Source organism: Mustelus asterias, chromosome 2 (genome assembly GCF_964213995.1).
Source record: "Mustelus asterias chromosome 2, sMusAst1.hap1.1, whole genome shotgun sequence".
Classification (NCBI taxonomy): domain Eukaryota; kingdom Metazoa; phylum Chordata; class Chondrichthyes; order Carcharhiniformes; family Triakidae; genus Mustelus; species Mustelus asterias.
Genome location: NC_135802.1, coordinates 16,461,365 through 16,485,260, shown reverse-complemented (window position 1 = coordinate 16,485,260; position 23,896 = coordinate 16,461,365). Strand labels below are relative to the sequence as shown.

At 43.3% G+C, this 23,896-nt stretch overlaps 1 protein-coding gene across 29 annotated transcripts in view; it reads left to right on the top strand.

The window, feature by feature from the left end:
• Positions 1-23,896, top strand: part of obscnb (obscurin, cytoskeletal calmodulin and titin-interacting RhoGEF b) — a 614,792-nt gene that overhangs the window by 405,472 nt on the left and 185,424 nt on the right. For all 29 annotated transcript variants that reach the window (XM_078231785.1, XM_078231777.1, XM_078231827.1 and 26 more), the window contains 6 exons: positions 257-1,585; positions 3,724-4,002; positions 4,378-4,453; positions 4,645-4,772; positions 12,886-13,083; positions 14,790-14,834. In XM_078231785.1, the coding sequence (XP_078087911.1) occupies positions 257-1,585; positions 3,724-4,002; positions 4,378-4,453; positions 4,645-4,772; positions 12,886-13,083; positions 14,790-14,834 (2,055 nt within the window). The remainder of the gene's footprint in view (positions 1-256; positions 1,586-3,723; positions 4,003-4,377; positions 4,454-4,644; positions 4,773-12,885; positions 13,084-14,789; positions 14,835-23,896) is intronic.

Genomic DNA, 23,896 nt, shown 5'->3' with positions numbered 1-23,896 from the left:
TGTGGTTCCCAAGTCACTGAAATGTAGATTTAGCCTTTGTTTAAAACAATATGGGTTTTCAGCCAGTAAATTCAAAAATCATTTTTTGATATAAAGCATGGTTTCACAACACTCTCAATTATGTCTTATTATTTTGTGTGAACTTCATTTTGCTTTAAATTGTTGGGACATATTTGCTTCTAATAGCGTTATTTCAATGTGGTTGTACAATTAATAAGTGCTAGTCTTGAATAATTTAGTGTCCTACTGTCTGCAGTTACGAAAGAACCCATTCCTGCCCAAGATTTGGAAATTCCACGGGAGCCAGATGAAGTAACTGTTGAACTAATAGATGGAGAAGAGGTTCCTCCCAAACCAAGCTTGCCACCCGAGGCAGCACAAGAAGGTGACTTACATCTTCTGTGGGAAGCCTTGGCCAAGAAGCGAAGAATGAGTCGAGAACCAACACTTGATTCCATCAGTGAAGTACCAGAAGAAGATGACAAAGCTCAGAAGCGAAGGCTACAGAAAGCTACAGAAATTGAAGATTTATCTACAGATGAAATGTCTAGAACATGCGATTCTTATACAAGTTCTGATGATGAATCAAGAGCTGGTACTCCATCCCTTGTTCATTACCTGAAAAAGGCAGGAAAATCAACTGTAACTGTAGCTGGAAAAGTGCAAACTATTTCTACAAACAAATTTTGGAAACACTGGGAGTCTTCAACCTCTGAATATGAACAGTTGCAAGATGTACCTATCATAGAAGAAGACCCATCTCTTGTTGAAGCTGCTACAAAAATCCAGGCTGCATTTAAAGGTTATAAAACTAGGAAGGAACTTAAACAAGTCACACCTGTGTTTGCTGAAGTTTTAAAATCTCAGATAAGTAGACTCGGTCAAACTGTCCACCTTGAGTGTGTGATCCAGAGTCAATCTGAAATCAAGGTGCGATGGCTCAAAGATGGTGAAGAAATTGTTGATGGAAGGCATTACCACATTGATAATTACCGTGATGGAACTTGCTCCTTAGTTATTACAGGAGTAGAACAAAAAGACACTGGAACATATACTTGTGAGGCTTCTAACAAGTTTGGCACAACTTCTCACAGTGGAAAGGTTACAATTGCAAGTGAAGCAAAGGAAACAGTTCAGAATGTCAAACAAGATATTACCATAAAATACAGCACTGACAGTGAACCAGAAAGTTCTTCAGGAAGTGACGTTGATGATGCTTTCCGTAGAGCAGGTAAACGACTTCATAGACTTTTGCATTCAAAGCTGTCTTTTGAATTTTCCGATGTGGAAGAAGAATTTTTTGTTAGTGCTGATGAAGGAGATGAAGATATCTTGGACAAACAGACATACCATGAGGATGAAAATTACATTTATATTAAGTTTGATACCTTGACTGAGGCTGAAATGGCAGCAACCAGATTTAAGGAAATATTTATTGGTCAAGGAATTCCTGTTCACATTGATATCTGTGAGGAAGGAAGCAGAGCTGAGATTCGGATTAAGAAGGTTTCTCGGCCCCCTGCTGCATCAGGAGAAGATCGTACCAATATAGAAGACGGATTACATACTAGTCTTGTTGAATCTGGTAAGTTTGTCATTTCCCATCGTTTAAGGAAAGATATTATTTCATTGGAGGTAGTTCAGAGAAGTCTCACAAGAATGATCCCTAGTATGGAGGAATTGGCTTATGAGGAAAGGTTAAACAGCTTGGGACTCATTGGAATTTAGAAGAATGAGAGGCAATCTCATTGAAATATATGGGATTATTAAGGGGCTTGACAGGGTAAATGCTGAGAGGATGTTTCTCCTGATGCGAGTATCTAGGACCAGAAGGGATAGTCTCAGAATAAAGGTGTGCCAATTTAAGATGAGGAGGAATTTCTTCTCTCAAGAGGGTTGTGAGTCTTTGGAACTCCTTGCCACGTACAGCTGTCCTTGTGTATATTTATGGCTGAGAAAGATAGATTTTTGATTAGTAAGAGAATCAGGGGTTATGGGGAAAAGGCAGGAAAGTGGACATGAGGAAATGAGAGCTGCATGGTGGTACAGAAGTTAGCACTGCTGCTCCACAGCACCCGGGACCTGGGTTCGATGCGGTCTCGGGTGACTGCGTATTTGTACGTTCTCCCCATGTCTGTGGGTTTTCTCTGGGTGCACCGGTTTCCTCCCACAGCCCAAAGATGTGCAGGTTAGGTGATTTGGCCATGCTAAATTGCCCCTTCGTGTCCAAAGATGTCTGAGTTAAATGAATTAGCCATAGTAAATGCATGGGATTATGGAGATAGGGCGGGGGGGGGGGGGTCGACCTGGGTACGATGCTTTTCCGGAGAGTTGGTGCAGACTTGATGGGCCCAATGGCCTCCTGCCTTGTATGGATTCCATGTTGGATCAGCCATAATCCTATTGAATGGCAGTGCAAGGGGTTGAATGGACTACTCCTATTCCTGTTTTTTATGGTCTTATTTTTAAAATAAAACTTAAAAATGAATATAACCTTAGAATAGATACAGTACATATTGTACATTTTATTCTATGCACATTGTTTTAATAATTAATGATTACAATGACAAAGTTTAATCTTTGCAGTCATTATATTCATAACTATGATGTGCAAATAGCGTATAACAAATATATTTATTAGGTTAGCATATTTGAGGGTCAGGGGTAAAGCTATTCTTCAATACAAACGGTTATTAAATTTTGTATTTGACACAAGTGTCTGTAATACACAAAAAAATGTCTGCATGAAAGTTAGAGGAAATAAAGCAGAAACAACAAAAGCCATCGAGAAACTAAAAATGAAATGACTGAAAAAGTCTGGAGAGAAAATCAGTACCCATTGCCCAATCTCTGGATATAAAATATGAGTTGGGGGAAGATCTCCACTGCAATCTGCAATGCATGATCCCTGGAAGTACCCTAGCTTCCAATTTCCAAATGTTCAGGGCACTACTTAAAACAAGCATTAGGTGCCTTGAATATGCAAATGAGAAACTAAACTTCTGCTTTAGGACCCCAGTGCTGGGTGGAGCATGCACCATCAGTGACCCAAATTCAAGGAGGAGAGGTCTAATGTAGGAAAGGAAGGTGAACTAATATGGTCACAGACCGAGTTGGCTCTGTGATGACTCTAAGAGAACCTTTTCTTCCCCACTCCTGGTCACACAAAATAAAATTAAAGCTTAGCTTGCAGTTCCCTCTAACCTAGGCTGCAAGCTAAATCCGGACAAAGTAAAGCCCCCACCATTTTTGGAGCACTATCATCCTGGTTTCCACTGATGAATGATGGAAAATCTCTCTCAAAATAGTCCATCAAAAACAACGATGCAAGGAGGAGCTATAATATCCTTTCATAGGAAAGTAGCTAATCAGCTTGGGAAAATAAATTGAAAGAGCGAAAAAAGACATTGGAGTGGTTTTGAGTATCTCTTGCAGACTGCAGGTTTTTTCTATGCAAGAAAAACCCATGAAAAACCCTTGGGCAGAATTTTACCATCCTGCCCACCACGGAAATTGTAGCAAGCGGGACATGGACCACGCAAAGTTCCATTGACCTCAGGCGGGGTTTTCCGGCCTTGGGGCATGTACAGCTGGAAATCCTGCCCCTTTTCTGCCTCAATTAGTTATTACTAAATTTAGTTATGATTTTAGTGTCATTCCAGAGAGAACATTTTCTATCATTAATGCATTATTTCTTTTGATGTCCCTTTTTGTCACATAAAGCACCCCATGTTATATCTGAACTCCAGAATCAGGACGTTCAAGAAGGCTACCCGGTCAGTTTTGACTGTATGATAGCTGGTTATCCACCTCCAGCAGTTCGATGGTTTAAGGATGGAAAACTGATTGAAGAGAATGATCATTACATGATCAATGAAGATCAAGATGGATGCCATCAACTTATTTTAACATCTGTGATTCTGAGTGATATGGGAGTGTATCGATGTGTGGCAGAAAACCATATTGGCGTTGCTTCAACAAAGGCAGAACTGAGAGTCGACAGTAAGTGTGATGGAGCTGCAGCGGAAACTAAGATTGAGAAAAAATGATGTAAACCAAATAATAATTAAATTGGCCTATGTCATTAGTGTTGATTTGGAAGAATTCGATGAAATAAATATTTATTGTTGAAATGGATCTACAAATGAAAATAGTGAAAACTTCACACTGCAACGTTGGCCAGGATTCTCCGATCCTATTCACCCCACCACCGCTGCCAGCAAGAACGGAGAATTTGGCGCTCAGCCAAAACACCATTCACTGCAGCAGGACTGGAGAATCCCAGCCGCGGGTGAGGCCAGAGAATTCCGGCCACTGTACTTTAGGAAAAATAATAGCTAGTGTTTTGTTTAAAGTAGTTTTGCTTCTTTCTTACAGTTAGCAGCTCAGACTATGATACAGCAGAAGCTACTGAGACATCATCCTATGTCAGTGCCCAAGCTTCTCTTACACGGTTAGTATTGAAGCACACTGCACATTAACTATTTCACTACATAATACGACTGTTAAATCTTATGAACACAAAGATTGTCATAAAAGACGTTTTAGATTACTTTCATTCCATGATAATGTCTTAATACACATTTCAGTTCAAGATTCTTGAGTAGGGATTGTAATAATTTATAACATAATTTTTAATAACAGGGAGCAGAATTTGGAAGGTTTGGAATCACAGGCTGAAGAAGAACAGCTACCTCAGATCATAGAGGAACTTCATGATGTCTTTGTTACTGATGGGGCTCCAATAGTAAAATTACAAATTAAAGTTAAAGGTATGGCAAGTTGTAATTTTAGCAACATAAGTTCTGAAATTTTCAGTAAATAATGGAATTTCAGTTAAGTATTCTCTCAGCATATAACTTTTGGGAAAAGTCATAACACTAGAAAACTCAGGTTTCTCTCACAAATGGGGCAAGAAATTTAATCTGGTTTAAAATGTAAACCAATTACTTTCTTCAGCAGCACGGTGACACAATCGTTAGCACTGCTGCCTCACAGAGCCAGGGACCCAGGTTCAATTCCAGGCTTGGGTCACTGTCTGTGTGGAATCTGCATGTTCTCTCCGTGTCTGTGTGGGTTTCCTCTGGATGCTCCGGTTTCCTCCAACAGTCCGAAAGCCGTGCCGGTTAGGTGCATTGGCCATGCTAAATTCTCTCTCAGTGTACCCAAACAAGCACTGGAGTTTAGTAACGTGGGGATTTTCACAGTAACCTCATTACAGTGTTAATGTAAGCCTACTTGTGACTAATAAATAAACTTTAAACTTATTTTTTGTAACTGTTACTCATTTTCTGTTGATCACAGCAATTTCTCACTACTGTTGCCTTTTTCAGTTCATTGATACCTGAAAATTGCATCAGGGTCCTACATTCTTTGTAGGACCATAGTTTAAATCTTTATGTAAGAATTCCAGTGGATTGGAGGATAGCTAATGTAACCCCACTTTTTAAAAAAGGAGGGAGAGAAAACCAGGAATTATAGACCAGTTAGCCTGACATCGGTGGTGGGGAAAATGCTGGAGTCAATTATTATGGATGCAATAACTAAGCATTTGGAAAGCAGTGAGAGGATCGGTCCAAGTCAGCCTGGATTCACTGATGGGAAATCGTGCTTAACAAATCTTCTGGAATTGTTTGAGGATGTGACCATTAGAGTGGACAAGGGGAACAAGTGGATGTTGTGTATCTGGATTTTCAAAAGGCTTTTGACAAGGTCCCACACAAAAAATTAGTGAGCAAAATTAAAGCGCATGGTACTGGGGGTTATGTATTGACGTGGATAGCAAACTGGTTGGCGGACAGGAAGCAGAGAGTGGAAATAAATGGGTCCTTTTCAGAGTGGCAGGTAGTGACTAGTGGTACTGCAGGGTCCACTGCTGGGACCCCAGCTATTCACAATATACATTCATGATTTGGATGAAGGAATTGAATGCAATATCTCCAAATTTGCCGATAACACTAAGCTAGGTGGCAGTGTGTGCTGTGAGGAGGATGCTAAGAGGCTGCAGGGTGACTTGAACAGCTGGCTGAGTGGGAAAATACTTGGCAAATGCAATATAATGTGGATAAATGTGAGGTTATCCACTTTGGTGGCAAAAACAGGAAGAAAGATTATTATCTGAATGGTGGCAGTTTAGGAAAAGGTGAAGTGCAACATGACCTGGGTGTCATAGTGGAACAGTCGCTGAAAGTTGGCATGCAGGTACAGCAGGCAGTGAGGAAAGCTAATGGCATGCTGGCCTTTATAGCAAGAGGATTTGAGAATAGGAGTAAAGATGTCTTGCTGCAGTTATACAGGGTCTTGGTGAAGCCACACCTTGAGTATTGTGTGCGGTTTTGGTCTCCTAGTCTGAGGAAAGACATTCTTGCTATTGAGGGAGTCCAGCGAAGGTTCACCAGACTGATTCCTGGAATGGCAGGACTGACATATGAAGAGAGACTGGATCGACTGGGCTTGTGCTCACTGGAATTTAGAAGAATGAGAGGGAATCTCATAGAAACATATAAAATCCTGATGGGACTGGACAGGCTAGATGTGGGAGGAATGTTCCCAATGTTGGGGAAGTCCAGAATTCGGACTCACAGTCTAAGAATAAGGGGAAACCATTCAGGACTGAGATGAGAGTTGTGAAACCAACCTCCCATCCATTAACTCTGTCTATACCTCCCGCTGCCTCAGCAAAGCAGCCAGCATAATTAAGGATCCCACCCTGGACATTCTCTCTTCCACCTTCTTCCTTCGGGAAAAAGATACAAAAGTCTGAGGTCACGTACCAACCGACTCAAGAACAGCTTCTTCCCTGCTGCTGTCAGACTTTTGAATGGACTTGCCTTGCATTAAATTGATCTTTCTCTGTACCCTAGCTATGACTGTAACACTACATTCTGCACTCTCTCGTTTCCTTCTCTATGAACGGTACGCTTTGTCTGTATAGCGTGCAAGAAACAATACTTTTCACTGTATGTTAATACATGTGACAATAATAAATCAAATCAATCAAATCAAATCAACCTGTGGAATTCTCTACCACAGAAAACTGTCGGGGCCAGTTCGTTAGATATGTTCAAGAGGGAGCTGGACGTGGCCCTTGTGGCTAAAGGAATCAAGGGATATAGAGAGAAAGTGGGAGTGGGATACTGAAAGTGCATGATCAGCCATGATCACATTGAATAGTATTGCAGGCGCGAAGGGCTGAATGGCCTACTCCTGCATCTATTTTCTATCATAGAAATCATAGAAACCCTACAGTACAGAAAGAGGCCACTGGGCCCATCGAGTCTGCACCGACCACAATCCCACCCAGGCCCTACCCCCATATCCCTACACATTTTACCCACTAATCCCTCTAATCTACGCATCCCAGGACACTAAGGGGCAATTTTAGCATGGCCAATCAACCTAACCCGCACATCTTTGGACTGTGGGAGGAAACCGGAGCACCCGGAGGAAACCCACGCAGACACGAGGAGAATGTGCAAACTCCACACGGACAGTGACCCAAGCCGGGAATTGAACCCAGGTCCCTGGAGCTGTGAAGCAGCAGTGCTAACCACTGTGCTACCGCGCCGCCCTGTGTTTCTATGATTCAATCTATTTTGAAATGGCCACCCCTTTCAAGGCCCATTTAAAGTCAAATTGAATTTCAAGCTTGGTTTCAGTGGTTGATTTGTTTATGGAAAAATTAATCTCACCAATAAACTATTCATATTGAAATTTCTGACAATAGTCATGAAAATTGCACCCCTCTCCCCAACATATCTCAATCTGTAGTTTTACAGGACAGTGTTGATAATTTACCAGACAGATTTATTCACAAATAGAACATGGAGGAATAAAATTTGATGCTGAAATAAAAACAGAAAATGCTGGATAAACTCATTGGGTCTGGCAGCATCTGTGAAAAGAGTCAGAGTTTACGTCTTGGAGCTCAATGACTTCTACTGAAATGAGGCTGAGATTATTCCTACTCACCTCTGAAAACCAAGGGTTGACTGTACAAGTAGTGGGAAGTGGAGCACATTGGTAGGATATATATTTTATGTGGTTAAATCCAGCAGTACCTTTAAGCATGTGTTTGTGTCTGTAAAACGTGATTCAGCCAACTTGCACCTAAGTTTGCTGTTTAGAGATTGAGGGTGGCATGATGGTCAGCACTGCTGCCTCATAGCACCAGGGACCCAGGTTCAATTCCAGCCTTGGGTGACTGTGTAGAGTTTGAACATTCTCCCACCATTCTCCCACATAGAACCATAGAAACCATAGAACCATAGAAAATTACAGCTCAGAAACATGCCTTTTGGCCCTTCTTGTCTGTGCCGAACCATTTTATGCCTAGTCCCACTGACCTGCACTTGGACCATATCCCTCCACACCCCTCTCATCCATGAACCCGTCCAAGTTTTTCTTAAATGTTAAAAGTGACCCCGCATTTACCACTTTATCCGGCAGCTCATTCCACACTCCCACCACTCTCTGCGTGAAGAAGCCCCCCCTAATATTCCCTTTAAACTTTTCTCCTTTCACCCTTAACCCATGCCCTCTGGTTTTTTTCTCCCCTAGCCTCAGCGGAAAAAGCCTGCTTGCATTCACTCTATCTATACCCATCAAAATCTTATACACCTCTATCAAATCTCCCCTCAATCTTCTACGCTCCAGGGAATAAAGTCCCAACCTATTCAATCTCTCTCTGAAACTCAGCTTCTCAAGTCCCGGCAACATCCTTGTGAACCTCCTCTGCACTCTTTCAATCTTATTTACATCCTTCCTGTAACTAGGTGACCAAAACTGTACACAATACTCCAAATTCGGCCTCACCAATGCCTTATATAACCTTACCATAACACTCCAACTTTTATACTCGATACTCCAATTTATAAAGGCCAATGTACCAAAGGCACTCTTTACGACCCTATCCACCTGTGACGTCACTTTTAGGGAACTCTGTACCTGTATTCCCAGATCCCTCTGTTCAACTGCACTCTTCAGAGTCCTACCATTTACCCTGTACGTTCTTCTTTGGTTTGTCCTTCCAAAGTGCAATATCTCACACTTGTCTGCGTTAAATTCCATTTGCCATTTTTCAGCCCATTTTTCTAGTTGGTCCAAATCCCTCTGCAAGCTTTGAAAACCTTCCTCACTGTCCACTAGACCTCCAATCTTTGTATCATCAGCAAACTTGCTGATCCAATTTACCACATTATCATCCAGATCATTGATATAGATGACAAACAACAATGGACCCAACACCGATCCCTGCGGCACACCACTAGTCACAGGCCTCCACTCAGAGAAGCAATCCTCCACAACCACTCTCTGGCTTCTTCCATTGAGCCAGCGTCTTATCCAATTTACTACCTCCCCATGTATACCCAGCGACTGAACCTTCCTAACTAACCTCCCATGAGGGACCTTGTCAAAGGCCTTGCTGAAATCCAGGTAGACAACATCCACTGCCTTCCCTTCATCCACTTTCCTGGTAACCTCCTCGAAAAACTCTAATAGATTGGTCAAACATGACCTACCACGCACAAAGCCATGTTGACTCTCCCTAATAAGTCCCTGTCTATCCAAATATTTGTAGATCCTATCCCTTATCACACCTTCCAATAACTTGCCCACCACCGACGTCAAACTTACTGGCCGATAATTTCCCGGATTTCTTTTGGAACCTTTTTTAAACAACAGAACAACATGAGCCACCCTCCAATTATCCGGCACCTCCCCCGTGAATACTGACATTTTAAATATGTCTGCCAGGGCCCCTGCAAGTACAGCACTAGCTTCCCTCAAGGTCCGTGGGAATACCCTGTCCGGTCCTGGGGATTTATCCACTCTGATTTGCCTCAAGACAGCGAGCACCTCCTCCCCTTTAATCTGTAAAGGTTCCATGGCCTCCCTACCAGTTTGCCCTATTTCCGTAGACTCCATGCCCGTTTCCTCAGTAAATACGGATGCAAAAAAACCATTTAGTATCTCCCCCATCTCTTTTGGTTCCATACACAGTGTACCACTCTGGTCTTCAAGAGGACCAATTTTATCCCTCACTATCCTTTTGCTCCTAACATACCTATAGAAGCTCTTTGGATTTTCCTTCACTCTGTCTGCCAAAGCAACCTCATGTCTTCTTTTAGCCCTCCTGATTTCCCTCTTAAGTAGCTTCTTGCACTTTTTATACTCCTCGAGCATCTGATGTGTTCCTTGCTGCCTGTACATTTCATACAACTCTCTCTTCCTCTTAATCAGTGTGACAATCTCCCTCGAGAACCAAGATTCCTTATTCCTATTTACTTTGCCTTTAATCCTGACAGGAACATACAAACTCTGCACTCTCAAAATTTCTCCTTTGAAGGCCTCCCACTTTCCATTTACATCCTTACCAGAGAACAGCCTGTGCCAATCCACACTTCCCAGATCCCTTCTCATTTCATCAAATTTGGCCTTTTTCCAGTTCAGAACTTCAACCCGAGGACCAGATCTATCCTTATCCACGATCAGGTTGAAACTAATGGCATTATGATCACTGGATCCAAAGTGTTCCCTCACACTCACATCCATCACCTGCCCTAACTCATTTCCCAATAGGAGATCCAATATCGCATCCTCTCTAGTTGGCACCTCTATATACTGATGTAGAAAATTCTCCTGAACACATTTTACAAACTGTAGAAAATTCTCCTGAACACATTTCACAAAATGTTCAGGTAGGTGGATTGGCCATGTTAAATTGCATCTTAGTGCTCCAAGCAGTGTAGGTTAGGGGAATAAGTGAAGTAAATGCATGGGGTTACAGGGGGAAGGCATGGGGTGAGCCTGAGTAAGATGCTCTGTCGGAGAGTCGGTGCAGACTCGATGGGCCAAATGGTTTCCATATGCACTGTAGGGAATCTGTGATTCGATGATTGTGACTGCACCGTATGCTTGGAAAAAAACAGTTATGGTTGTTCAAAGTTCTTATAACAGCAATGTGTATTATAAAGGGGTTTTAGTATAATTAGTTGCCTCACAGTACTTCACAGAAGCATTATAAAACATTGATGGTGTGATTAATGTTGCAGGGAGCTGAAATTTGGATTACCTCAAGTTTACAGAGGACAGAATGTGGGAGGCTAGCCAGGAGTGCATTATATTAATCAAATCTAGATGTAACAAGGACATGGATGAGGGTTTCAGCTGCAAATAAGCTCAGGCAGAATAGAGAAGGACAATGTTATGGAGGTGGATATAGGCAGTCTTAATGATGGCATAGCTATGTGGTTGGAAACTCACCTTGGTGTCAAAACTTTCTGCTTCACCCTCAAAAAGGAATTAATTCAGTGGGTAGGCAGTCAAATTTGTATGTTCTATGGAGAATGGCTAAGAAAGGGTCAGTGAGGAATGCCACGGCAGTGGCTGCGCAAAGATAGAAATGATAGTGCAGGCTGTTTGGGTACCCTTTAAATATGGCACCCGGCTCTTCAACCCCAAAAGGTAATGGCAGAAACAGCAAATTCCTGTCTGCTCCCACCACGAGTAGCAGCAAGCTCCTCATGGGTTCATATTTAAAGAGCTGACAAGCTCAAGATAGCCATGATTCCCACTTCCACACCCACCACAGAACATAGACTTCAGAGCAAAAAATTATTTAATTATGAAAATTTAAGTTAAACTTCAAAAATACCAAGATGAACCATTAGAAATAGGTCATGTTCTGGTGTCAGTATTTACTTCACCCTGTATTACATGTGCTAACTGCTTAAAACACTGAGGTCACTGATGATTTATTACAAATGTATGGGTCCACATGCATTTATATTAGGAAAAGCTAATATTTCTATCCGCTTGCTGTCAAATAATTTCACCCAATTGAAATGGCCTAGAAGTATTTGCATTCACTACACATCATAAAATTACAGGATTCCTTGTCACAAAAAATGCTCAGATCTTTTTATCTTTGATCACTAATTTTCAAACCATTTTGTCTTTCGCCACTCTCATCCCTAAAGGTCTCTCAGAAGAAGTCAAGGTATCCCATGTATAGAAAATTACCTTGTTAGTGTACTGACTGTTATGTTTGCATTTTGCATGCAACAAGATTCAATAAACATCAATAAGATGAATGAACATTTGTGTAGAAATTGAAAAGCTTTTATTCTATTGTTTGGGCTTACATCCAATCTGTGTAGGCATTGGTCCCACTACTAAAGTTGTGGAGACCATTTTCTGAGCAGAAATCCATAATGTCTTAGATTGAAGGAATATTGACCATAACACAGAGGATTTTCTGTTCTTCTTCAAGAACTGGAATCATGTCCATCTGAACCACTGGAACATTGTGACATAGATCTCGGTTTGATATCTCATTTGAAATACCAATATTATATAGGACCATAGAATCCCTACAGAAGGAGGTCATTTAGCCCATCGAGTCTGCACTAACTCTCTGAAAGAGCATCTTTCACAGGTCCACCCCCGATCCTGTAACCCTGCGTATCTACCATGGCTAATCCATCCAACCTACACATCTTTGGACTTGGGAGAAAACCAGAGCACCCAGAGGAAACCCATGCAGTGCAAAGTCACCCAAGGCCTGAATTGAACCCAAGTCCTTGGTGTTGTGAGGCAGCAGTGCTAACCACTGTGCCACTGGAGTCACAGCCTGAATTTTGTGCTGGAGTAAGGCCTAAAGCAGCAATCTTCCATCTCAGAGGTCACTGCATTCATAAAGGGACCCAAATGGGTTCTTATATAAGTAGGAGGTATAGTGGTGTATGTCTGAGTAGTTTGTAGGAATGAGATAAAATGGGTTGTTTGCGTAAAAACTGCCACAATTTGGATTGCCTGATTGATTCTTTGTAAATCATGTTTTTGTTGAATATTTTCAATAAATTGTATCTCTTCACTCTGCAGGTTACCCAGTCCCTCGTGTTTATTGGTTTAAAAGTGGTAAACCTCTGCGTGCCACAGATGCAATTCTGATGACTGACAATAAAGGAGATCATTCGCTAGAAATTCTCAATGTTTCCAAAGAAACTGGTGGTGAATATGCAGCTTACATAAGCAATTCATCAGGCTCCGCCTATACATCTGCTATTGTGCACGTTCAAAGTAAGCAGAACATTTTTGGTTCCATTTTCTCTTCGCTGATAAATGCGGGAATACAGTTTTGTAGGTGCTCCTGCATGCCTCCAGCAGCCCAGCATTGTTTTTATTGACAGTTAAAATTGTGGTGGCTTCTGAAAGCATCATTGGACCCCAATGTTTAAATATCAGTGAGTGCACTGTTTGTTTGGTGGGCAATCCCGAAGCTGCCAAAATTCCAACAGTTAAAATGGTGACAGACACCGGCATATAATCACAAAATGGTTACAGCAGAGGAGGAAGCCAGTCTACCCTTTGTGTCCATGCCAGTTCTCCACAAATGTAACTTAGCTAGTTCCACTCTCCTCCCCTTTCCCCATAGTTCTGCAATGTTTTCCTCATCAGATAATTATCCAGTTTCCTTTAGAAATGCATGATTGAATCTGCCTCCGCCACACTCTCAAGCAGTGATTACAGACCCTAAACACTCAGTGAGTAAAAGGTTCTTCCTCTTGTTGCCTTTTGTCTTTTTGCAGTTCACTTTAAATCAGTGGCCTTGGTTTCTCAATCCTTCTGCCAATATAAACAGTTACTCTATGTACTCTGTCCAGACCTCTTATCAAATCTCCTCTCAACCTCCTTTCCTCTAAGGGCAACAGCCACAGATTTTCCAATCTTAACTATTTAACCAAAGTCCTGCACACCTGGAATCATTCTCACAAATCTGTTCAGTATGCTGTCTCATGCCTTCACATTAGTACTAAGATTTGGTGCCCATTCTGTGGCATGACAGGAATGATATGCAGCATCTCCCCCCACCCGCCACCTATTCCTCACTGCGGAACTGGGTTGGGAGTGCCATCAAATCAGGTGGTATGGCTGGGGCATAATGCCTGTCACATGTACATTTGCTGGAATTTTTATCAGCTGCAGGTGTAGAGCCTGAAGGCAATTAACAACTGCTTTGAGGGCCTCCTCCCATGTCTGCCGCTGGTATTTGACCCGCAACAAGAGTTTCCCACATGGCAAGAGAAACCTTTTTGGGGGTCGGGAGGTGTTCTTTGGTCAACGGTCATTGTTTGAGACAGCCTGCTGTCCCAGCATTGGTAACCAGTAACTTCCAATGGAACATGAGAGCTGCAACATATGATTGGCTAGCAACTATCAAAGCAGGACTTTTTCCCAGAGGAAGTTTCACTCTGACCCGTTAATGGCCTGATAGCTATAAAATCAGCTCAGGCTTCCCAGTCATAAGGAGGTAGGTTCGTCTCCAGCTTTCAAGCTGGGACGTGCCGACACTGCTTCCGTGTAAACATTAATCCCAATAGCCTAGTTGAGGCCAAAGCAACATTTATAACTTCCTTGCTTTTACACTCTGCTGTTATTTATAAAGTCCAGGATCCTTATGCCTTATTAACCAGTCTCTCAACCTGCCATTAACCTCCAACGGTTTCTGCACATACACCCCAAGGTCCATCTGTCCTTCATCCCTTTTAGAATTACATCCTCTATTTTGTATTGCCTCTCCTCATCCTTCCTGTCAAAATTGATCACTTCACACTCCTTGCATTAAATTTCATGTCATGGTTAAATGGAAAAAGTGCCTGACTGTCATTTTAACATCCCTCCCACTATTCAGTTCCTAACTTAATCCGTCAGATATTAAAAAAAATTTTTTTGATCAAAAGACAAATCTTTCACACAACATTGGATGAACTTGCATTGTATTTCAGGCTCTGGAGAAGAAATTGAGAAACGTAAGCCTGAAGAAAAGCCAGGTAAAACCAAAACTGTCTCATAAAACAGCAATAACTACTTGTATTTTTATAGCACCTTTAATATATAAAAAATATCTGGGTCTTTTAAAGAGACAGACACATTGAATATTCTTAGGCCTCAATAGGGGCAAGTGTAGAGGCACTAAAATTAGCAGATGTTAAAATTAGCACCACCAGTCAGCATGGGAGTTTACCATCATCATTTCTACTGCCAGCAATTTTGCTCACAAAAGGAGAGGCAAGATGCAGCAACCTACCCGATTTTGATAAGTGAGTAGTTAATCTTGTTAATGAGCTTGTTATCAGCTCATCAAAAGCCAGTGGGTGTGCATGGGTTACATAATGGACTAAGAACAGGCCAGATACAAGGATGGGACGACGTAGCAGGCAGCCAATCATGGATGCAACATAGAGTTAGGTGGGCCCATAAATTAAGGGAACATGGTATTCAGCCATTGGTGTTATCAGGAGAGCAGAGATAGCGAAACAAGTGGTTATATTAGCTTCAGCATTGCAGGGGGCTGTGATCCTCCAGGAACCATGGGCCATATAAGAGTGAGGGAGACTGTCCAGAAATGATTATGAGTGCAGTTGGACATGGATTTAAGTTTTTCAAAGATGAGATATAATAGTAGTTTGGATAAACATCCTCAGGCACAAAGAGAGACAGCAAAGGCAATATACATAACATCGTATGTGGCAAAGATGAAGCCACCTGGTCACGTCAGCGAATCAGTGCTGCAGGAAACTGCTCATCTAAGTTGATAGATGTTGATATTTGTGCCCTCGTGGTGGAAGACCTCACACTTCTTGCCTTGCCCTGCCAATAGCTGTCAAAGTCGCTGTGCCTTTAAATATCTTCACCTCCAGCTCCTTACAAGGATTAGTATTGGACTTTGGTGGCAGCTCTCAGTAACAGCACACCATTTCATACGGTTGCTTACATTGGAATCAGGAGCAGAAGTAGGCAAATTCAGCTCTTTGGGCCTGCTCTGCCACTCAATCAGATCATGGCTGATCTGTTTTGATTTGATTTGATTTATTATTGTCACAAGAATTGATATACAGTGAAAAGTATTGTTTCTTGAGCACTAAACAGACAAAGCATACCGTTCATAGAGAGTGGTCTCACAACACCAGATTAAAGTCCAACAAATTTATTTGGAATCACGAGCTTTCGGAGCGCTGCTCCGAATCCCAATCACCTGATGAAGGAGCAGCGCTCTGAAAGCTTGTGATTCCAAATAAACCTGTTGGACTTTAACAAGTTGTTGTGAGACTTTTACTGTGCCCACCCCAGTCCAACGCCTGCATCTTCACATCATGGCTACCACCGACTCCGCAAATCGCTGGCTCAAAGTGGAGAGGATGTCCAAAATGGTCGCGCATATCGACACAGACATCAAGTTTTTACAAAGATGCAAGAAAGCACCCACTCACCTGATAAAGGAGCAGCGCTCCGGAATCTCGTGATTCCAAATAAACGTGTTGGACTTTAACCTGGTGTTGTGAGACTTCTTACTGTTCATAGAGAAGGAAAGGAGAGAGTGCAGAATGTAGTGTTACAGTCACAGCTAGGGTGTAGCGAAAGATCAACTTAATGGGAGATAGGTCCATGGCAGCAGGGAAGAAGCTGTTCTTGAGTCGGTTGGTACGTGTTCTCAGACTTCTGTATCTTTTTCCCGACGGAAGAAAGTGTAAGAGAGTATGTCCGGGGTGCGTGGGGTCTTAATTATGCTATCTCCACTGCATCTCCGAGGCAGTGGTAAGTGTAGACAGAGTCAATGGGTGGGAGGCTGGTTTGAATGATGGACTGGGCTTCGTTCACAATCCTTTGTAGTTTCTTGCGGTCTTTGGACATGACAATGCAGGTGGATAAGATAGTCAAGAAGGCATGTGGCATGCTTGCCGTCATCGGTCAGGGCATTGAGTATAAAAATTGGCAGGTCATGCTGCAGCTGTAAAGAACCTTAGTTAGGCCTCATTTAGAATATTGTGTACAATTCTGGTCACCACATTACCAGAAGGATGTGGATGTTTTGGAGAGGGTACAGAAGAGGTTTGCCAGGATGTTGAGGAGAGGAGAGGTTGGATAAACTCGGTTTGTTCTCATTGGAACAACGGAGGATGAGGGTTGATCTCATAGAGGTTTACAAGATTATGAATGGCATGGACAGAGTGGATAGTCAGATGCTCTTTCCAGGGTAGAAACAGTAAGAAGTCTCACAACACCAGGCTAAAGTCCAACAGGTTTATTTGACAATGAACAAAGAACAGTACAGTACAGGAAAACAAGCCCTTTGGCCCTCTAAGCCTGTGCCGCTCCTTGGACCAACTAGACCAATCGTTTGTATCCCTCCGTTCCCACGCTGCTCATGTGGCTATCCAGGTAAGTCTTAAACGATGTCAGCGTGCCTGCCTCCACCACCCTACTTGGCAGCGCATTCCAGGCCCCAACCACCCTCTGTGTAAAAAAACATCCCTCTAATATCTGAGTTATACTTCGCCCCTCTCACCTTGAGCCCGTGACCCCTCGTGATCGTCACTTCTGATCTGGGAAAAAGCTTCCCACCGTTCACCCTATCTATCCCCTTCATAATCTTGTACACCTCTATTAGATCTCCCCTCATTCTCCGTCTTTCCAGGGAGAACAACCCCAGTTTACCCAATCTCTCCTCATAGCTAAGACCCTCCATACCAGGCAACATCCTGGTAAACCTTCTCTGCACTCTCTCTAACGCCTCCACGTCCTTCTGGTAGTGCGGCGACCAGAACTGGATGCAGTACTCCAAATGTGGCCTAACCAGCGTTCTATACAGCTGCATCATCAGGCTCCAGCTTTTATACTCTATATCCCGTCCTATAAAGGCAAGCATACCATATGCCTTCTTCACCACCTTCTCCACCTGTGTTGCCACCTTCAAGGGTTTGTGGACTTGCACACCTAGGTCCCTCTATGTTTCTATACTCTTGATGGCTCTGCCATTTATTGTATAACTCCTCCCTACATTATTTCTTCCAAAATGCATCACTTCGCATTTATCTGGATTAAATTCCATCTGCCATTTCTCAGATCAGATGGGTGATCATTCACCTGATGAAGGAGCAGCACCCTGAAAGCTCATGCTACCAAATAAACCTGGACTTTAACCTGGTGTCGTGAGACTTCTTACTGTGCCCATCCCAGTCCAACGCTGGCATCTTCACATCTAGGATAGAAAAGTAAAGTACTAGGGGACATAGGTTTAAGGTGCGTGGAAAAGATTTAGAGGAGATGTGCGAGGCAAGTTTTTTACAGAGGGTGGTGAATGTCTGGAACGCGCTACCAGGGGAAGTGGCGCGATCAGATACGATAGCGGCGTTTAAGGGGCAACTAGACAAATACATGAATAGGATGGGAATGGAAAGATACGGACTCCGTAAGTGCTTACGGTTTTAGTTTAGGCAGACATCATGATGGGCGCAGGCTTGGAGGGCCGAAGGGCCTGTTCCTGTGCTGTACTTTTCTTTGTTTTTTGTTCTTGTTCTTGGATAGAGCAGGAGCCATACGAAGTTGTGATACAGCAGAAAGAATGCTTTCAATGGCGCGTTGGTGAAAGTCATAGTGGGCATACAAAATGTTCTTAGCCTTCTGAGAAAGTAGTGGCGTTGATGGACTTTCTTGACAACAGTGTTGGCATAGGGGGATGAGGACAGGTTGCTGGTGATCTGGACACCTAAAAACTTGAAGCTCTCGACCCTTTCTACTTGGTCCTCATTGATGTAGACAGGGGCATGTCCTCCACTATGCTTCCCGAAATCGATGACTATCTCCTTCATTTTGTTAACATTGAGGGAGAGATTATTGTCGCCGCACCAGTTCACCAGATTCTCTATCTCTTTCCTGTACTCTGTCTTGACATTGTTTGAGATCCAACCCACTACGGTGGTGTCGTCAGCAAACTTGAAAATGGAGTTCAAGGGGAATTTGGCCACATAGTCGTAGGTGTGTAAGGAGTATAGTAAGGGGCTGAGAACACAGCCTTGTGGGGCACCGGAATTGAGGATGATCATGGGGGAGGTGATCTTGCCTATCCTTACTGATTGTGGTCTGTGGGTTAGGAAGCCTAGGATCTAATCGCAGAGGGAGGAGCCGAGCCCCAGGCCATGGAGTTTGGAGATGAGTTTCATAGGAATAATGGTGTTAAAGGCTGAGCTGCAGTCGATAAATAAGAGTCTGACATAGATGTCTTTGTAATCTAGGTGTTCCAGGATTGAGTGCAGGGCCAGGGAGATGGCGTCTGCTGTGGACCTGTTGTGGCAATAGATGAACTGCAGTGGATGCAGGCAATCTGGGGGGCTGGAATTGATTCATGCCATGTCTAACCTTTTGAAGCACTCCATAATGATGGATGTCAGAGCTACCAGACGATAGTCATTAAGGCATGCTGCCTGGCTTTTCTTTGGTACAGGAATGATGGCCATCTTCTTGAACCAGATAGGGAACTCAGATTGTTGTAAAGAGAGGTTGAAGATGTCTGCAAATACCCCCGCCAGCTGGTCCGTGCAGGATCTGAGTATTTATCCGGATGAGCACTCAGATCCGAGGCACTGGTATTGAGGATGATCTGAGGCTTCTGAGTGGAGGGCGTGCTCTCACTGACCTCTTGCTCAAAACAGGCACAGAATGCATTGAGCTCATCAGGGGGATGCATTGGTGCCGGCAATTTTACATGCCTTCAAATTGTAGCTTGTTATGTCTTGCAGACCTAGTCATAGTCGGCGGGGGTCCAGCCTGGGACTCTAGCTTGGTTTGGTACTGTCTTTTGACATCTTTGATAGATCTCCTTAGATCATATCTTGCTTTCTTGTATAGGTCAGGGTTGCCTGACTTGAACGCCTCAGACCTGGACTTCCGCAAGCAGTGGAGATTCCTGTTCATCCATGGTTTCCAGTTGGGAAACATGCGGATCTGCTTCTTTGGTGGAGTGGGCAGGAAAGTTGCAGATGGAGTTCAACTCTAACAAGTGTGAGGTAATGCATTTAGGGAGGTCAAACAGTAAAAGGGAATACACAATAAACGGGAATATACTGAGAGGGATAGATGAAGTGAGAGATCTTGGCGTGCAAGTGCACAGGTCCCTAAAGATAGCAGTACAAGTAGATAAGGTTATAAAGAAAGCATATGGAATGCTCTCCATCACTGGCAGAGGTATAGAATGCAAAAGTAGGAATGTGGTGAGGCCACAACTGGAGTATTGTGTGCAATTCAGGTCACCACATCACAGGAACGATGTAATTGCTCTAGAGAGAGTGCCGACAAGATTTACTAGAATGCTGTGAGGGCTGTAGAATTATAGTTATGGGGAGAGATTGGAGAGGTTGAGGTTGTTTTCCTTGGAACAGAGAAGGCTGAGATGTGACATGATTGAGGCATAAAAAATTGTGAGAGGTTGAGAAAGAATAGACAAGAGGAAGCTGTTTCCCTTAGCAGAGTTCAAACACCAGGAGTCATAGATTCAAGCTATGTGGCAGAAGGATTAGAGGACATGATTAGAAACACTTTTTTACCCAAAGGGTGGTGGGTATCTGGAATTCACTGCCTGAGTTGGTGGTGGAGGCAGAGACCCTAAACTCGTTTGAAAAATACCTGGATCTGCACCTTAAGTGCTGTAAGCTGCAGGGCTATGAGCTGTGTAAAAAGGGCACCTGGATGTCTTTGGGTCAACATGGAGAAGATGGGCCGAATAACCCTCTTTTGTGCTGTATCATTTCTATGGTTCTACCACTGCCTCCCTCCCTCGGATGAGGAAGTGTGCATTAGTTGGAGAACCTTTCAAAATCAAGGTCGTTGATAAGTCCAATGCTTGAACCAGCCTAGACAAGTCATTCATTCTACTTCTCTCCATTCTGGGTGCCTTCAGAAAGAGGGGAAGCCAGCCCCTACACCAGAAGTAAGCCCCAGCTCCCTGGACACCTCAGAGGGAAACAAAGACTATTTCACACATGTTGAGCTGTCATTGCATTCGCCTGCACCCTCCACCAGCCCAGAAACAGACACCGCAGTGGGTCATATAAGTATATATGTTTAGGTTCAGACTCACAGTCTGCTATTCAGCTCACAGACATGTGTTCACAGCAAGCTCAGGCAGTGACATCCAGTGTCTCTGGTACCCAGAGAACTGCTGGAGTAGAGGGCGCTTCTAAGTCTGAATCAGATAAAAAACCTCTGGAAGCAGCCGTGGTAAAGAAGCTGGGCTATCAGAAAAATGCATGGAAACATCAGGTAGAGGTTTCAGAGTAGCATGAGAGACGGAGGAATGCATCGTGTGCTATCTGATGTCATAACTCTGGCATGCAAGTGCATGGAAGTCTCCATGAGGACAATGGCAGGTGCTGTGGAGACACTTGTTCAGCAGAATGCACAGTTTCTGCCAGATATAAGTTCAGGCCTGCAATTCCATTACTCTAGCTATGGGTGAGATTTTGTAGTGACTATGCGAGAGGGGGACAGGACTTCCCACCAGATGCCCCTTTTCCTCAAGCAGCAGCCCTGGGGCACCAAACAGATGGAGGAACATCAAGTTACCACCTTGGGGACATCCACCCAGGACATTCCAGATGTCCAGGCATTCTCAAAGCGCTCTGCAAAACGCTCTGCTTGTGGCCTCTTCAGCCTCATAGGGTGAACTGCCCTGGTTTGGGGCCCTCCCGTCCTCAGAGATCGGCCGCCAAAACCATCAAAGACAAGACGGCATAGCAGTCAGCAAGTTGCTTCCACCTCTACTGTAGTGATTGGGAATCTGAAGTGGAAGAGTGAGGAGAATTAAGAAGTTTTGAATTAACAGTGGGAGCAAGGGTATATGATCATTGTATATTGTTAAACACTTGCAAATATATGTTAGCTTGCATTGATTGGAAGTCTCTTGGATTCTTCCTTGCTGTAAGTTTTTTAATTATTGAACACACTCCACCCCTCCCTGGGGGTAACAAAGATGGGCCTTACATGGCTGCACATGGAGTTATCGCTCTTGGATAAAGGTAATGACAACCATGTGAGAGAGACCATCTATAATGCTTTGCTCCATTACCTTGAGACTATATGGAGAAATCTTGTCGTAATGGAAAAATTAACCACATGAACCCATGTCAGACAAGTCCATTCCCAGGAGAATGGAGGTTTGCAATCGTGACTTGGCTGATGGTGGGAAGGAATGATTCTGCTCTAATCGAGTTTATTGTTAAGCAGATAATAATTGATCAGTAGCCTGTAAATTGAATAGCCTCCTAAACTATGGGCCAGTTTTTCACCATGAAGGAGAGCTTCAACATCATGGCAGAATACCCGATAATCATAGTTCTGGCCCCAAATATGGCACTTCTAATTTTTCCGAGAACAGGAATGAAGGGGCAATTGATGTTTCTCATACGCTTGGTTTGTGCAGATAGCTGACCATTTAAATGATTAGCTGTCTCCACTGAAGTTGGAGTTTGATTATCCAGGAGTGTGAAACACGAAATGTGCAGAACAGACCTGGTAAGATCAGATTTGTTTGTAAAGTTTATTTTTTTATTAGTCACAAGTAAGGCTTACATTAACACTGCAATGAAGTTACTGTGAAATTCCCCTCGTCGCCACAGTTCGGCACCTGTTTGGGTCAATGCACCGAACAAGCATGAGTTTCAGAATGTGGGAAGAAACCGGAGCACACGGAGGAAACCCACGCAGACATGGGGAGAACGTGCAAACTCCACGCAGACAGTGACCCAAGCCAGGAATCGAACCCAAGTCCCTGACGCTGTGAGGCAGCAGTGCTAACCACTGTGCCACTGTGCTGCCCATTTGAACTTTGTGGATTTGTTTGGATAGGCAGGGTGGCCATTTGGAGAGTTACGGTATTCCTCTGAATCTGGCACTGAGAACCTATGGGGGAGGTCAAATGCTCTTTGATGGGAATCAGATGACCTTTGAAGGGGTGTTAAAATTTGTAAACAGACCTTTCAAAACTGTCAAAAGCACCTGTCAAGTGGACACATCAAAAATGTCAAGAGAACCTGTCAAAAGTGTCACAAAGTCCTGTGAAAAGCACCAGTGAAGGAGAGCAGTCAACTGTTAGCATTTAAAAATCCTGCCCTTTAAATCTTTGAAAAAAGTGTCTGCAATGTTTAAAAGACATCATTGCTTTCTATTTCACTTTCTCTATTGACATAAGCCATTACTGGAATAGTGGTACATGACTGATTTCACTACCATCCATTAAAACAGTAGGGCGCCTGCCATTTCACAGCTTGATCGACAGCTATAAGCGGATATATATCCCTTTGAAGTGGGACTATGAATTTCAATGTGTGTTCTAAGGATTGTGTGCTTGAATGAAGTGTTTGTTATTATAAGGCTTTATGTAGTTAAAGGAATATTATTATAGTAAATGGGTTTTTTGAATTAGTGTATTTTCCAATATAGTGAAGTCTGCAGTAGACACTTAGAATTTTATATTATAGAACTTCATCTCATCTCAGCATGGATTCTGGGTGAGTTGGCATTGTAGGTGTAAGGGCAAAGGGTGGGTGGAGGACATAGGCTGATATGAACTGGCATGATGTTGGCATGGGGGCTACAGAGGGCCATGGGGATTGGTACAGGAACATAGGTTGGCATGGAGGGCATGAGGGGTCATGGGATGAGTATATACAGGAGGCATGAATTGGCATTGGTTGGGAATGAGGTGGCTGTGAAGGTGTGTGAGGGGTGAGGGCTACAGGGATGTTTTATGTAAAATTATTTTTCAGACTTTTGGACACAGTGCTGGAGCCCCTGGCCTTCCACCCAGCTTACCTCCAAAGCAAGCAGATTCCTCACTTCCTGTGAGGTAGCTCCCTGACTCCTAACCTAGCCTGCCCCCACCTCCTCTCCTGACAGATAATCCAACATCCAGCCAGCCATTTATAGTCAGGTTCACACAGCCGGGAATTCTCCCGACTCACGGATGAAAATCCAGGCCTATTTTGTCTTTCTTAACATTCTACACTTTTATGTTCTTTGCAACAGAAACTGTATTAGTGGCACTTAAAAACCGGCAGTC